The following is a 17,728-nucleotide window of genomic DNA, read 5'->3' as shown; positions in this document are numbered from 1 at the left end:
AAGCTTTATTTTGGGATCTGGCTATTCAAGTGGAGTTCTCAAATCACAAACAGTAATGTTGGGCAGACAGATTGTTATAAAAATTTCATAGTTAGTAATCAGAGTTCCTACACATAAGAGAGTGATTTAACCACTCAAACAGAAGCAAAGCAATCAAGCTTTTAGCCAAGATGTTGTACTAACATGAAATCCAGAAGTATTTACTCAAGGACATAGACATATTTTTAAAATCAAGAGGGAATAGAAGTCTTGAGGAATGAAATACGCGTATCCTACTACAAGTGTCTCTTAAAAATTGCAAAGCCGCCATAATATTAACTATTTAAATGGATTCTAGCAACCTGTTAGAAAAACATGCTGAAACACATTGTTGAAATTATGTGGAAAATATATCCTGGAGTTCAGGTTAAGTTTATACTAGAACAGTTGTGTGTCATTCTGATGAACCAGTTATCACTCTGGCATTAGCTCCATGCAGCTATTTTAATAATAATTCATGGAAAACCAGTTCTGCTTGCAAATATGCCCAACTTGACTGTGTAAGGACTGAAAGACATGACTGAACTCTCTGTATGCACAAGTGCAAGCACACTTCAAATTAGGATGCTACAGTACCTAGTTTGACTAATAACATAAAAAAATGCTATTTTTTTCACAGTAACTTACAAAGGAGATGTTCTTGCTCTATTGAAAACCATTAGTCAGGGCATTATTTTCAGAGCTGTCTGTGTTTTGAGAATATCAATGGGGCTGATTCACAAAGAGTAATAACCAAAGGAGCAATATTTTCTAGTGCTGTAAATATGCCAAGATAAAAATGGAAATGTTCAATGTTGTATGAATTTCTGGCTCACATTAATAGATTAAAAAAAAAAAAAAGAGTCATTACAAATCCTGATTAACTCACAAAGTGTGGGTTGAACAGGAAAAGCAGTCATCCTATCTATCTTCAGTAGTGTTGTCATCTAATATATCCACCTACAACAGAGCACTGCCAGGAAATGGACACATCTGAATTTTGCATTCATATGTGAAATATTACAATGGCCTTAAATCAATGTCTAAAGAAGTCAAAAGCATGCCTTCTCCTGTCTGCGGATCGAGCGTAAAGTGAAAATGTGTCAAAGAAGAAACTTTTTCATTAAGACACAGCTAGGAACTTGCCATGACCAACATGACTACAAGTCAGTGCCAAAGCAATCCATTCTAATTGGCAGTAGCTTTAATTGCTGTTGCTAGATATTGTAATAATCTTCACCCACAGCTGAAAAAAAGAAGGAAGTGGGCTACCTGCTAACAAAATATGACAGATGCTTCCACGGAAACAAGGTAGGGACTTTATAGACTTATTGAGAGAGTCGCAGCTATTCAGGGACCCTCGGAAGGAAGCACAGACACAACTGCGCGAGAAAACAGCCAGTAAAAACAGTCTGCTTGTGTTTTCTTTATCCATCAAGTTCAAGGAGGCTTTTGGGACTACAAAAAGTAAAGGGAAGAAAAGTCTGTGTTCTTGATGCTGCGTGGAGCTAATGCCAAAATGAAAACTGATTTGCTGGTGAAAAGTTGTAACAACAAAATGAAAGTGTGAGCAACACAACAGCTGAGATTCGACACTTCTTTCTTCTCCCAAACATGATGGAGAATGCTTTAAAAATCTGAAATGTAATAGCACCAATAGTTTATTTTGACTGGACAATTAGGATGTATTTTCAGGGCAGTGTGAAGGGAATTAAGCTGACAACCTCCACTAACAGCAACATCAAGGTCCCCATTCACAGCTGGAAACAAAGAGAAGACTTTCTTTCCATATTTATCTGTCTGTACTTTATTACAATGGACATACTACAAAACACATGTAAATGTGCTTAAGAAGCAAGGGAAATACTTCAAAGAAGGCTTGAGAAATATAAAGGAATTATCAGAAAAGCTTAGGTTGGGATTTTCAAATTCACATTCAGTAGGACTGGAGTATTTTGTCCTCTTAGGCTCGTCTGAAAATGTAAGCATTACCTAGTAGATTTCTTCTGGTATTTAACTAATTTAACCGAAATCCAAGAAAGCTGTTCTTAAAAAATTAGACTCTACTGAAACTAAAGCAGCTTCAGGGAACTGAAGGGCATGATAACCTATGCACTTCTGAGTCCGCAGAGGTTGTTTTACATGAACTTCTGCTGTGCACCGCACTAGGCTGTGACCCGGCAGAACATGCAGTGGTCCTGCCTGAGGCTGGCAACCTCCGAGATCTGTCAGCCACTCCGGCTAAAGCAATCCAGATGTTTTTCTACATCACACCCCAAATACATCAAACCTGTGATTTCAGCAGGATGGGGTTTTCTTTCCCTAAATGAGGTTTTCCATAGGTGATCAATAAGTAGTTTGATTTTGAAACCCAAACGTTGGAATCTTAAAAGGAAAGCACAGAATAACGGCATCGTGACATGTTTATACCATAAAAAGATAACTTACATCGTAGACAAGGAGACTAATGTGCTGAAAGCTCCAGGCGTGATAGTGCTGATGTGATTGTCATACAGAGAAAGCAGCCTCACCGAGCTCAGTCCAGCAAAGGTGTCGTTGTTTATACAGCTGATAGAGTTGCTCCTCAGCATCCTGAAAGGATTAAAACAGGGAATTAGGAACTACTGGGAGGAGGTACAATTTCAGGATAGGAGGTCCTTTATCTAGGGCATCAACAGATGCTTTGGCAAGCACTGTTCTCTATTTTTATTGATTGCTGAAGTACAACACAGCTAGAGGAGGGCTAAATGCATGTAAATGGTCTCATGAATTTCAAACGCATTTCTTCCACACAACGTTAGAAGCTGATGAGAGCTCCACAGCTGAAAGCAGTATGCAATTCAAATTATGACTAGTGGCAAACTTGAAAGAAAAACTAAAGGCTTAATTTAGTAAATATCTGAGAGTAAGCGGATACGTAATTCAGAGAACAATTGAGAAAAGACTTCCAGAAATGTGTGACACTAACAATGCTATAACAGCTACATTACTCTACTACTCCTATCATGGATTTTTTTTTCTGTAATCCACACTGCAAAGGTATGGAAGGAAACAGCATCCTCAGTAGAAATAAAGCCATAACTTAGGAAAGATTTCCAGACCCAACGCAAGCTCTGAAATGTCATTATAATCATTAATTGACAAGACAGAAAGCAGTAACCATCCTAAAAAATGGTCTTTGCTCAGTGCTCATACCAGATGAATTAGTGCTGTGTTTTGGAAGATACATCTCTGAGTTGTTATGGTAACAACGAACTTGATGATAAAGCCCAATTAATCTCAAAGACTGTAGTATCTTGTTTCACTCCATGGCAAAAAAGGCTCGTGTGTATTTGTTACACTGCATGCTTATCAGCATCTGCATCTGTAAACACCACTACACAGTTGTAATATTCCTACTTAGGCAAAAAATTATTCCGAATTAAAGCATGTTACCAAAAATCCACAAAATATATGCAGCTCATGCTGCAGTTCCAGTGAATTGATCCTCCAAATTGAGGAGGGTTATTTCCTTTGTATCAAATTAATGCAATGAACAATGAAAATTCAGACTCCCTTAGTTGTCTGGATTTAAATCTCAGATTGGTATCTGCCAGCTGGGCATTTAGACGCTACATCAATAGATGCTTGAAAAACACCAAAGAGATATTAGATACGGCTTGGAAGAAATTCACAAGGTAATCAACAAACACTCAGTGTTTAGGAGCCGAACACTGCATTGCTTTAGCATTACCTGTTCTCCATGTACAGCCACCACCACAGGCACTGCGGTCTCTACAGTTTTGGTTTGCAACTGGGGTAAAACTGTGTCGCAGAAGTCACGGGGCACAGAGACACACGCCTTACATGGGGAGTACTAACCCGCCTGAGAGCCGAGTCCAGACCACAGGCTCTAAAATGAACAGGGTAGTAAATAAGAGAAGTAAGGCCCTTAGTGGCTGAGTAGCAGCAGGGAATATTCTCTCCATTCTGTATGCAAAATATCAGGCAGCAGTACCGCAAGATGGGGTGACTGAATCTGGATGCCAATACGTCTTGCGCAGCAATTTCTTACATTTCAGGAAACATTCGCTCCTTGAAAAACTGGACCATGACTGTGCAGTGCGGTCTCTTTGTAAAAGATCACAATGTTAATGCTCAGAGGAAGTCAATTAATGCGTAGAAATGCAGGTCCCTCAAGCCAAAACCTTTGGTTTCGTATCATGGTTCACCATGCACTGCGTGACCTTCCTGAAGGAAAACGTATACTGCCAGATCTGCACCTCATGCTGTGTATATTTAGACTGCTTTATCGGATAGGGGGAAATGTAGGTCAGGTCAGCAGGACAGCTTGAATGTTAAGCATCTTTTTACTAAAAAATGCTGAATTTCGTTTAGGAGCACTGCCACAGGCTGCTTTACAGTATAAAAATTAATTTAGTATCTATGGACAGTATTTTCAAATGCCTTCGCGAAGCGCATACATTAAATTAAAGAACAGATGCCTGTAACCACAGGAAAAAAAAATGAATAGCAAAAGAAAAGTTCCCTATTCGTCATTACAGTCCTTGAAGTGAAACTTTAATTTCTTTTTAGACTTGAGTAAGGACTGAAGTAATTGTGACAGATACTTTGCAACACAAGAAGTATTTGCTGCTAATGAATAAAGTGCAGATTTTAAATTGCATTTTGATTCCCAGAGTCTATTTACTGACAGCATCCTTCTAGCCAAAATGCTTGCTTTCTACAGTAGGGAAGACTATGCAGGAAGGGTATTTTTCACATACAGATCATACATATCATCTGTTTTTTTCTGTCACCAGAAGCCTAGTCCCTGACTGCTTCTCAGAATGATCAATGGGTGGATTAGATACCATCTTGAAATCTTGCCTGTGTTCCTTCTTCCCATATGACTTTTAACATGAAGGTACTGTGAGTTTATGTTTCTCAGCCTAGAGAAGGCTTCACACAGACCTTATTGTGGTCTTTCAGTACTTAAAAGGGATGAAAGATGGGGACAGACTTTTTAGAAGGGTGTGTTACGACAGGACAAGGGGTGATGGTTTTAAACTAAATGAGGGGAGATTCAGGCCAGACATGAGGAAGAAATTGTTGGCCCTGAGGGTGGTGAGAGCCTGGCCCAGGTTGGCCAGAGAGGTGGTGGCTGAACCATCCCTGGAGACATCCCAGGCCAGGCTGGACGGGGCTCTGAGCAACCTGAGCTGGGGCAGATGTCCCTGCTCATGGCAGAGGGGGCACTGGGGGAGCTGGGAAGGTCCCTTCAACCCAAACCATTCTATGATTCTACGATTCTATGTATAAGTGTTAGTCCTCCGAAACAAATTACAAAAATTGTGTAAGCACTCAAGTAATACCAAGCTGACTTCTTATGCATTTGGGCTCTGTGTCTCCTTTGGACTCTCCCCAACCACAACCACAATAATTGTATCTCCATGCATAATTTTTATGGTACTTGGTGTGTGCAAGGAAGAGCATGCTGTGGCTAGTGTCTGCGCTCGTAGCTACTACACCTGGCACAGAGCGAGTGGCCGGTCACCTTCTGTCCGCAGGACTGGTGACAGTTTGGTTATACCTGCCTTAAAGTTGCTTAGCTATACCTGTTTCGGTGGCAGCAATAACCTGAGTCTTTCTTCTCTCCCTACCTACTGATTTCATATCATTTGCAGGATATTGAAAATCTTTTAGGCTCCTAGCCTACTCCTAGGACTGGTTTAAGCAGTTTGGGTGGAGGCAGCATGGGAGGATGGACTAACAGATAGCAAATAGACAGCTCCTATGTGCCTTGTTTCCATAGGAAATACCAAAATAATAAAAGTATTAAATGATTAAACCATGACGGGTTCGCCATCATGTTGCTCCTGAAATTCCTGAAAATCCATTTTTTCACAGAAATAGCAGGCAAATCTCAAACTTACTGAGGACTAGAAATATATTGAAGACTTCACGACATCGATACAAGACCCTGCCTTAGAGCTTGGTGTGTAGCAATGGATATTTCAGCAGACATTGCTGAATTTCAGCACTCCCACTCAACTCACAGAGGAACAGAGGAAGACGGGTCTTTGCACTTACAATGTCTTTAGCCCTGTGAGGCCTCTAAACATTCGTCCATGCACTGATTCCAGCTGATTCTCTGTCAGGATCAGTTCCTGCACTCCTGAAGCTCCGTCAAATGTGCCTTCTCGGATCTCCTTGATCTTATTGTTGCTCAGATTTCTGGGAGGACACAACCAGGCACAATAAGAAAATTAATAGTGTTTTATTCCAAGCATATGTCATCACAGCGGAAGGAGGAAGACAGGAAGAATATATGCCTTTTAGTGATTATCTAGAGGGATATTCATTCAGCAAAAACATAAAGAAGTTCAAAAGTATACCTGCCATACGTACAAGTAGCTCCCCTTCACTCATCAAAACCACAATTATGTCAGCTATATCAAGAGTATTTAAATTAATGGAATTACCAGCTCTTACACCTCATGTCATTCTTGCTTATAAGGCTCACAGGTATTCAATAAGTGGGGATTTCTCATGAAGTTACGGACCATGCGTGGGACTGGGTGCTCATCTGGCAAGAATCAGCTCATGTCACTACCGCTGAAATAGGTACCACACACTGATGCATGGACCACTCTTATTTAGTGTACCAGGACCTTTACTCTTTTTAGACCCAGCACTGGAGTAACATACAAAACCGTGCGACTCCACGTATCTGATACGAATTTTAGTATGTGCATCCATGAACTCCCAGGCACTTAAATTTAACACCACCATTCAAAATTAAACGAGTACGCTTACTTCTCAATTCACAGCTACTGCAATATACAGCATTATTTTCTAAATATTTACTTTGCCTAAACAGTCTCAAGATGTTTGCTTATAGATCTACATTGGAAAACTGCAACCTACAAAGTCAAATGAAGTTCTGATGAAATGCAAAATGAATCTTTTGAATACTTCATATTTGAGAAAAACACAGTGAATAGAAAACTTCTGAATGATAAAATGCCATTAGAGAGGCACAAAAATAAATGGCATTTAATTATTTAAAACATTTCTATAAAAGGCCTTAAGCATACCAAAACCTTAGGCCTCAGTTCTTCAAGCATCTCTTACGATGCTCTGTACAGATTATGATGAATAATCCTATTTGTTTAGGTTTATGACAGGAAACACTATTCTTTATTTTACTGTCTACAACAAAAAAGAGAAAGCAAAAAGTATCTCTTGCTCCCAAGAAGATGCCAAGTTCCAACACTATTACTTATACTGAATAGCTCATTCTTCAAGAAATGATCCCAGTACACACGCAGCATGAGTAATAGCTTCAAAATCCAATTCCAGGTGATATAAAACAAATGACAAGGTATCAGATTAACACCTGGGCTACTCTGCTCAGGAGAACAGGCAATCTTGTTGGGATAAAAGTTGACAGAAGACACGGCAACAGGACAGCTTGGCCACCGATAGAAATAATGTGGGTCTTGCTCTTTGCAGAAGTCATCACTTAAAAAAAAAAAAGAGTTGAGTCTTGGAGATATGTTACATGTGGGAAACTCGAGTACGCTGGTTAATGTCTGCTGAAGAACTGTCAGACAGCGGGCCCTACGGCATGTGGCCCATCACCTCTTGTGCAGTCTGTGATCAGAAAGAACAAGAGTATGCCAGCAATCAGCCAAAAATAACATAAAAACACACAGAAATACTTACATGCAGATTTTGCTTTCCAGAAGTTTAGTGCTTTGTGCTAACATTCACATGAAGAGTTTATGTTCAGTGTCAAAGCAAGTCAAGGAAGGATATTCTGACATATGCATTTAATTTTGGGGCTCAGCTATTTCTCTGGTGGAAATGTTTATAGCTCAGCATCTCTTTTGAATGCTGACATAAATAAATGCTCCCAGTGATCCCTTTCCTGGTAAAGATCATTCCATGATGCATATTTGCACAAAAATAAATGAATAAATAAGCAAATGTTTGTGGTGAGAAGTGAGGGAGAGTTACTACAATACAAAAAAGACTTTGACTTTCAATTCAGAGATTGCAAAATGACCTATGCTTGTAGTTACAAAGTTTTATTAGTTTTTACCATCTAAAGATATCTAGTCACATATACTAAAGCATGGGTGCAATTTTAATGTATGATTAGATATTTAAGGCAAAAAAGAGCCAATATTGGACAAAAAGGCCGGCCATAATTTCCAAAGGAATTGGCACATTTATATAAGCCAAATCATCTGAATTTTAATTGCTGCCAAAGAACTTTTGTAGATAGGGAACTTCACTCATTTGAATTAATAATTCCTAATCATTTCAACAACACAAAATTATTCAAAAATATGCTCACAGTTTCAGCAGCAGCATATTATATATACCTTTCCCATGCAAAATATTTGCTATGGTGAAATCAAAGTTGCAAGGCAGAGAAAAGACGAGCTTTACAATAATAAATAGGCAAAGATACTGCCGTGCAATCCTGCTTGGAGTGTTGTCAAAGCAGATGCTCTGTCAACCTGGATTTCTTTATCTGTCTTCTTGAATTAAAGCCTCCCATATCAAAATGCAACAAAAAAAATGGTAGATGACAGCACTCATTCACTAAAAAAAAAAAAAATCCTCCTTAAATTCTGACCTACTAGAATAATAAACATGAAAAATTACATACTTTTCAGTCTAGAATTACCAGCAAAAATAATCAGCTGATACAAATCTTGAGAAATGAAAGCAACAAAACTTCTGCCTGCTCGGCAACTCAGAAAGCTCTACTCCCTCCTTCCCAGCACTAAAAGAATCTTTCATACCACTTGACAAGGAATTTTTTTATTATCAGAAGAAAACTTGTGACAGACTTTACAGCAAACTCCCATTATAGAAAAGCCCCATACTCTTGCAACATTTAGCTTCTATAAGGAATTCTTCTTGAAATACTGGAAGATAGCGGAAAAGAAAATGAGTCTTGGGTATTTCCCAATATACCTGTGCCCTCTGGCAGGACCCAACTGGGAACCGACAGACAACCTGGACACTCAATAAAGGTTATTGTTTCCATAAGGACTCCCTGATTTATTCTGGTGACAAAGTTTAATCCTATTTCCAGACTTCTATTTTGGGCAAGAGGTCAAAATAAATTTTCAGAAAGCCTGGGTTTACTTTATGTGGGGCTGTGAATAGGGAATGAACAGATCTGAGAAGCTATCAAGGTGACATTGTTCACGCAGCTCACTTTTCAGTCAGACTATATTTCCTTTATGGCTAAAGTTTATGGTAATATTATTTCTGTTGATTTTTTAAAGTTCAACACAGAACAAGACGGATTCTACTTAGATTTAATAGAACCATTTATCCTGCTGTACCTGCTGGGTCAATTTTAGCATTCATCGCCGCGTTACCGACACACGTTCCGCAAAAACAGCCTCCAGAGCACGGCCCAACTGCAAAGGCTGTGCCCGGTCTCACCCAAACCCGGCAGTTTTGTCACACAAACAGCCTGTTCTGAGCGGGGCTTTCCCTAGAACATCTGTGTCCGTTCGTGATGCGTTTGTAATTTTAAAGTATATGTTAGAAGGAAAACCCCAACGCTGTTGCATTCTTCTGGAGGATGCTGAGAAGGTTTTATAGTGTTTACCAACAGTCTGACTGGCTTTTATAGAGCTTTTTCTAGAGTTCCTAGAAGCTGGGTGGCACCGCAAGTCGGAATCGCTCCAGACAGAGAAGTAGAGCCAGTGACTCTCCCCCATTCATTCAGCAGAGCAGCCTGATGGCCTCGCTGGGAAAAAAGGGAGGCACATGATGTGCCCAAATGCCGCGTACCACAACACTCTCTACAATATCATTTCCAGAAAATAAAGTCCGATTCTGTACAGCAAGTGACAGACGACTGCAACCTCAATTGCCATGGTAAAACGTATGCTTAGGGGAAAGAACAGCGGGTAACAGCTGTTTCCAAGGATACAAACTACTTTTACCTCCCTGAGTAACCTGAGATTCTGTTTTTGAAACTGACTTCCAGTCTGCAAATTTTATCATGATTCGTTTTCATTTTGACTGTAAAATGTGTTAAATCCTGGGCTGACATTCCACACAATTTAACATGGGAGAAATATTTACAGACAAATTAAGCCTCCAAAACCAATTATATATTAGAGGTGGGGTTGGCAGTACCAGCAATTGCCAAGACAGCCTGACACTTTCTATTATAAGGCCATATTTTGAGTCCATTTTGTAACTTAGCCAAGATTTAACAGAATGAACCATTAGATGTCCCTTTCAGGTTCTGCAGTAAATATTTTTATTGTTCTTCTCCCAGAAAAGAGCTCAGTCCTCTTTGTCCCCAGCAGTGCATGAGGTATGGCAGTTCACCCTTTTATTCTGAATGTGAACTCATTGCTACTTTTCTCTCTAGAGAAACATCTGCTGGGACCTCAGTGGGGATCACAGAATCCCAGAATGTCAGGGGTTGGAAGGGACCTCACAAGCTCACCCAGTGCAACCCCCCCGCCGGAGCAGGAACACCCAGAGGAGGTTACACAGAAGGTGTCCAGGCGGGTTGGAATGTCTGCAGAGAAGGAGACTCCACAACCTCCCTGGGCAGCCTGGTTCAGGCTCTGGCACCCGCACCGTGAAGAAGTTTCTTCTCATATTTAAGTGGAACCTCCTGTGTTCCAGTTTGCACCCATTGCCCCTTGTCCTATCACTGGTTGTCACCCAGAAGAGCCTGGCTCCATCCTCCTGACACTCCCCCTTTCCATATTGATCCCCATGAATGAGGTCACCCCTCAGTCTCCTCCAGCTCCAGAGCCCCAGCTCCTCAGCCTTTCCTCACACGGGAGATGCTCCACTCCCTCCAGCATCTTCGTGGCTGCGCTGGACTCTCTCCAGCAGTTCCCTGTCCTTCTGGAACTGAGGGGCCCAGAACTGGACACAATATTCCAGATGCGCTGTCACCAGGGCAGAGCAGAGGGGCAGGAGAACCTCTCTGACCTACTGACCACCCCCCTTCTAATCCACCCCAGGTACCATTGCCCTTCCTGGCCACAAGGGCCCAGTGCTGGCTCGTGGTCACCTTGCTGTCCCCAGGAATCCCGGGTCCCTTTCCCAGTCCCGGTCGCACTGATTTCCCGTGGGCACCAGGGGTTGGGCAGGACCTGGAGCTGACATCTGGAGCTGCAGGCTCTCCCTGTGGGTCAGCATCCCCTTTCAGCCAGCAACTGCATCTCTGTGCTCCCACCGAGTGAGGTACCCACCGGGTTTTGTCACCTGAACCTGTCTGCCGTGGCCAGAGACCCCTCCAGGCTCCCACTGTCATCGGAGTCCCCAAGCACTGGAAGGTTTTTTCACTGATTAACAACTCGAGGCAGTCCCAGGGAGTCCCGGGGTCCCCACTGCTTGCTTCAAGCTGAATTTGATAGTTGCTGTGAGCAAAGAACTGCTCCCTTCCACAACAGTCAAACCCTTACCTCCGTGAACGGCAGCGTTGCCCCTCAGCCCTGCCTGATGCGAGATCTTGCCATGTTGAGTGAAAAGATCTCCCACTGAAAGGCAGAAGCTTCCAGCTCCCAAGGCTGGAGGGCAGCAGGTCCTGGAGCCTTTTATTTCCCAGGGACAGGATATCCCCAAAAACCCGAGTCAGCGACAGAGCTCAGAAACGCAGCCCTGCATTTCTCCTGCACTTCATGCAGATTCAAATTGCTCGCTGCACAACAGCAGCAACACGGTTCTGGGAGGCTGGAAGGCACTGTAATGAGACGTTAACTTCCAGAGACAAATCGTCCCGTTACACTTGCAAGATCAGGTGAGGTAATATGGTAAGAACGCAATGAAAGCAACACAGAGTTCAGGGCATTTTGCAAAACCCATTGGAGGACGCAGTAAATTACTTCTGGATCAGGTTAGATCTGTCTACAGGAACATACATCAACCTTTTTATTCTACTGTAAAAAAATATTAAACAAAGATGGATTAAAATTTAGGTTATGAAAGTAGCATTATGTATATGGGATTTTGCAGCTAATTATTCAAGTTGATTTTTTTGTTTTTAAAGGCATATGCAGACATGTTAACCTTTTAAAAACCAGCAGGGTAATATTAGCAATTTAATTCCTAAACAAAATGTGGCATAACTTTGCATTATGTATCTGTGACCTTTAAATTTCTATATCAAGAATTCAATTTTGGTTTGCATTAAAATGTATTAAATCCTGGGCTGACACATCATACAATAAGATTCAGCTTAGGAGGAATATTTACAGAAAAATTACACCCCAAAATCTAATTATATATTAGAGGTGAGGCTGGCAGTACCATCTTTTGCAAAGGTGGTCTGACACTTCCCATTTTTTTAATGTTTACTTTATAATATTGGCAAGATTTAAAAGAATGAACTGTCAGATGTCCTTTTCATGTTTAGAGGTAGATACTTTTTAGTTTGTTTGTTTGTTTGGGGTTTTGTTTGTTTGGTTTTTTAATGAAACAGAAAAAAGAAGGAAATTCACCTACTCCTGGAAATAAAGCTAGCCAAAATACCTTTTTTCTCATATCTCAAAACTCTGATAATCTTTCTGTGAAAAGCCCGAAGCACTCAAATTCTGATTTCAAATTTGTTAATTGGTAACTACCATGTAGGTGTTTTATTCAAAGGATACATCTTCCCTGTAAAAATCCGTTACAATTTGGCTGAATTCTTAGTCTTTAACAAAGAGATTTAAGATTCCTCCCACAATCCAAGGAGACTGCAAGACATATTTTTCGGAAAATTTGCATTTTAGGAACTCATCTCCTAGAGATTTTTTTCACTTGAGGTTGTTCTTCAGATGCCATCTTCCAGTGTCTCTCAAGACAATGCAGGACACTGAATTCCAGAATGTGCAAAGTTTGGGACTGGGCACATTTCTTTATTCAAGTATTTGTTCTACCGATCCCAGGCAGTATTAAGAAGTTACGTCAATCAGAGGGCCATCATTCAAATGCCCATTCGGTTATCCAGATTCCAGATATTCGCACTTTTCAGAAGAAAGAGAATTACAGAGATTGAATAAAAAGAAAGAAAAAAAAAAGGCAATTTAGGCTAATGGTCTGCCATTGCAACGCTCCGAACTGTTTTCTTAAGCCTAGGTAGCAATGCAATTTCCAGACAGATTCCTCCACCTGCTGTTTTCCTTTAACACTTGAACAGACAAGGAATATGATGGGGCAGAGCCAATATTGCCAAACAAATAACAGTAAAATTTCTTGTCCCTTATACACACTGAAAAATGGGGGCTTGGTTCAATATTCTTCCTCCTTAATTTGATAGCAGCAGTAAGACTTAATGAAGAGCACAGGCATCCCATACCTGCCACACACAGAGAGCTGCTGCGTTAAGCATTAGCAGCAGCAATTCTAGCCACTGGTATTTCCCTACATTTCCCTTCTTGCATGATGGAGAGAGGCCTGTTCTTTTTTTTTTTTTTTTCCTTTTTTTCTTTTTCCTGGTAACCCTTTCCCTTCACAAAATGAACTAGGATAATTCAAAAAAAAGAAGTCTAATCTGGCTTTTTGAGGATTAAGCTACTGAGTGAGGTCATGGCTGAAATATTGCTCTGCTTATACGAAAAAACCACCCTTTTCAGAAAATCCCTCTATTCAAATTGAGATACTTCTTTACAACATCAGGTAGAAAAAAATAAATTAGTTCAGCTACAAAGATTACCAAAAGGGCCTCTCTTGGAGGCTGTCACCAAAAATCCATATGAGAGACACTTTTTGTGAGGTGTGGGCACAACTTCTTTTTGCCATCCGTTTGAACTGCACCTGCACACCTCAGTTCTCATCACCTACCGAGAACAGAGCAGAAAGAGTTTTTGCCTCAGAGAAACAAACTCTCAAAAAAAGCTCGCGTAATTGTTTCACGCTGCATTTATGCGTAGCAATCCAGCCCCGTGGAGGCATCCCTCCTACCTGAGTGATTGACTGGAATGGGAAGGACAGCACCACAACTTGGCTACGGTAAATTTTAAATAAAATGAAAGAAATTATTCCAGCTATCACACTTCTCCAATTTTCGAAACGTAAATCGTGAAGGTTTGATGGGGACAAATGCTTTCCAATCTGTGTATACTTCTATACACCGTGCATTTTTCATTCCCATTTACTATCTACTTACATAGACAACACAGCACTTCAAGAACGTCAATAACTTTTTCTAAGTGCACTGTAGCTACAACTTATGGACCATTCATAAAATGCGAGGCTAATTCCCTAAGTCTGGTGGCCTGTACTTGCACAAATACAATCCCCACTCCCAAACTTGCAGTGCTGCATCTGAACCTCTTGCAGAAATACAACTGATAAAAGAATCCCACTGCAGTTGTCTCCAAAGCCCCTGAGATTTTACAAGGGTTCAAATGACCGGGGAGCTCCAGATGGCAGGAACCATGAGACGTGAATGCAGAACAAAAAGCCTGGTTGGTTGGGTTCCCTAAATTACCTTGACTCTCGCAATAAAATCTTACTAGAAGTAAACAGTTAGATGAAACATTAGCAATGGGGACAGAGGCTTAAAGCTTTAAATAACTTCAGAAAGATCCATTTAGAAGGCTATTGGGAGGTATCTAACATATGATCCTCTTTCTACAACACAGCTGTTGTTAAGTATATATGTTGTACAGTGTCAGGACTCAGGCTCTTAAGAGAATTATATAGATATATTTGAATAATGGGTCTCTAAATTAGCTAATTGAGTTTCCTCTCTAAAACAATAATGATCAAAAGAAGATGTTATCATCTATATCTTGTAATATTATTTTCCTTTGACTATTTGAAACAATCACACTAGTTGGAGTCACGCAGTATATCCAAAAGACAAAACCGAAATGCTAAACTTTGTAGCCATCTCTAACAATAAACATACATTTGAATAAATTCTGGGACAGAATTCCCATCAGTCTCCACGATGCAAAGACTTCAAGAAATAGAGCCTGAAGAATACTGAAATGTCAGCCTAGGGATCTCCATCTGTCACTGCGGTTTAACTGGGCCTGTCCATCTAACAGGCAACTCACTCAGTTTCCTTAAATTCACATTAAAAAAGCAATTTCTGCTACTGCAGTACGAAACAATAAAAAAATCATCCCTTCTTCTTTCCATACAATCCAAGGCAGCATGCATTCTAATAAGCAAGCGACTCAAACTTACATTTTTCTGAGGTTGGGCAATTTCTTGAAGAGTCCCGTAGCTTCCAAAACGGAAATATCATTGTCATTCAAACGCCTGATAGGAACAAACAAAGAGACATTTAATACCTCACAGATGTCTATAGATATATCACTGTGACATACAGTGCTGCCACACAGAGAACTATGACCCTTGTTAAGCAAGACACTGTCTGCCATCTCTCTCGGACTCCCGGAGTGAAACGAGTTTAGCTTTGAAGGAAAGGGAACACAGAAGAGTATCTACAGTAAAAGCTCAGCCAAAGGACAGTGTCAGAATGACACCTTCTTCCAATGCACAGGATAAAGGATTATCAACCTTAACCATTGCACAGCCGTGTTGGAGTGACCAAACCTCCCTCGTGCATTCTGCTACAGAAGACATGCAACTGGAGATGCGGTCCATGTAAACAGAAGGCATCTGTTTTTCAGGTCCTTTCCCATCAAAGTCTACTGATCTCCACAATTAATGCAAAGGCCACTGTCTTGGCAGGCTTGGGATGCAAAATTCTTTCTCTGATTACAGGTAGCTCAATTTTTCTATGTAGAGACTTTGCTGTGCTTCTGGATGTTTCTCTCTCATATTTTTCTATCTTAACTAGAGATCAACAATTTTTATGGAGGTTTAAATACAATACCTTAAGTACAATAAATACTAACACAAAAAGAGAATTGTGTTTGAAGGGGCTACTAATATAACAAAGGATAAAGATTCTTCAGTTACTAAGTAATAAACTTATTTTCTCATACTCTCTTTAGTAGTATGTTACGTTCATAATTCTGAAGAATCTCTAAAAGCAAATAAATTCCATAAAATCACTGATAGTGTAACAATACATAAGTTTTAGTGAGAGCCACCTCACCCAAGTAGCAGGCACTGCTGAGACGGAAAGAACTCCTGATCACAGATTCAACTCAAAAGGGTTAATCCATTGCTTAAAGAAAAATGACCAGATGCAAAAATAAGGGACTCAAAGGTAGAATGGAAAGGAACCATACAGCTTGGGTCACATAACAGGTCAGCGCTTCAAGAAGGCACATACAGGGCCATGGCTCCTTTCTCATCCCCACATTTGGCATAGGAAACAAGAGAGGTGTGGCACTCCTTTCAGATAAAATTAATTTCCCATTTTTTCACACGTTGATTAAAGTAGAAGGTGCCTTCAATCAGTCTGAGGTCCTTTTATAGCCTTTAAAAAGTAGTAAAACCAACATGCCCTGCTGAGCACGTGTTGGGGAGCCAGCACTTACAGATCAGTAGTGTATTCAGGAAGGTGACCGGGTAACCGGGTGAGTTTTTGGTTAGAGCAGTCTACAATTGTCCCCTCGCAGCGACACTTCTCAGGACAGACCAGGTCCATGAAACACTTCCCGGTGAATTTACTTCTGTAATCCTCTGACCCTGCAATAAAAGGAAAATATATTCCAGCAAACAGTTCCTGATAACTGCAGCAATCAGAGATTTTATGGAATCTATTCTCAACACTGCCTCCTGTCAGCTCCCAGCTCCTGTGCGCAATTTTAATACTTGCCAAAGATTTTTGTTCAGCAATTCTTCATATTAGTCCCAAGACTAGCCTCTGTTTTTTCACTCTTCCCTTGATAAATTAATTCCTTGTACAACAAGCCTACTTGTTAAGATATTTTCTGAAGCACGTCTAATTAGCTGTTGGAGTCTGCTTCAAATGAGCTCCAGTAAAGTCACTTTTTCCCATTTGGAACTTGGTCCAGCAACATGGAAAAAGGATCTCATGAAAGCAGGAGCTATCTTGGTCCACTCAACTGACAAAGGATTTTTAAAGATGTCATTAAAAAGCCCAACATTTTCAGACCTCAGCTATTAGAGTTATTTTTGAGAGCAATCTTTTATGAGAGAACCTTGTCGAGTTTCCAACAATTAGATACCTTTATTAACTACGTTAAACAAACAGTGAAGGAAAGTAATAGCAGTTTAAATCATTTTCATTTTAATTAAGGAACGGGTAGACCATACTTAGTGAGAAGCACTCCCTAATGTACCATTATACCATCATTGCCAGACCTCTTTGACTAGGTTTTTGACCCGTTCCAAAAAAATGCTTTTCCAATTAGGCTCGGTGAACTAATCTGTCCTTTTCTGGTTTGGTTTTTCTCTTTTAATAACAGCAGGATGGAAATTTGATCGCTGTGCTTCAAGGAACCAGGAGTATTCACAAATGTGCATGTGAGCAAAGCATTGCCAAGCCCCCACCACGCAAAACCTGCCCACTCACTTCGTATTTCATAATGGAAGCACCAGAGTTGTCTCAGGAACCTTGTGCAATGCCCAGTGATCACAACTACCCAAAAGTACGTTTTAACTTTCCAGAGTTTTAAAAGTCAATTGCAAGGCTTTCTCGGGAACGGTCTGAGCAAGTTCAATTTTTAGGAACCTGAAAACATCAATAAAAACTTAAACCTGAGCTGAAATCTTTTTTTAGAGGTTTGATGACATTCATCACCTGCTTCCCCTTCCCAGACTGATAAATACACCAGTGCTCATT

General features: G+C 40.5%; 1 protein-coding gene across 4 annotated transcripts in view; it reads right to left on the bottom strand.

The window, feature by feature from the left end:
* Positions 1 to 17,728, bottom strand: part of SLIT3 (slit guidance ligand 3) — a 499,513-nt gene that overhangs the window by 101,028 nt on the left and 380,757 nt on the right. For all 4 annotated transcript variants that reach the window (XM_065643840.1, XM_065643839.1, XM_065643841.1 and 1 more), the window contains 4 exons: positions 16,458 to 16,608; positions 15,190 to 15,264; positions 6,091 to 6,234; positions 2,467 to 2,610 (listed from right to left, as the gene is read on the bottom strand). In XM_065643840.1, the coding sequence (XP_065499912.1) occupies positions 2,467 to 2,610; positions 6,091 to 6,234; positions 15,190 to 15,264; positions 16,458 to 16,608 (514 nt within the window). The remainder of the gene's footprint in view (positions 1 to 2,466; positions 2,611 to 6,090; positions 6,235 to 15,189; positions 15,265 to 16,457; positions 16,609 to 17,728) is intronic.

Source organism: Caloenas nicobarica, chromosome 13, assembly GCF_036013445.1.
Source record: "Caloenas nicobarica isolate bCalNic1 chromosome 13, bCalNic1.hap1, whole genome shotgun sequence".
NCBI lineage: Eukaryota > Metazoa > Chordata > Aves > Columbiformes > Columbidae > Caloenas > Caloenas nicobarica.
The sequence above is the reverse complement of the archived record's forward strand: the minus strand, read 5'-3'. Positions and strand labels throughout refer to the sequence as shown.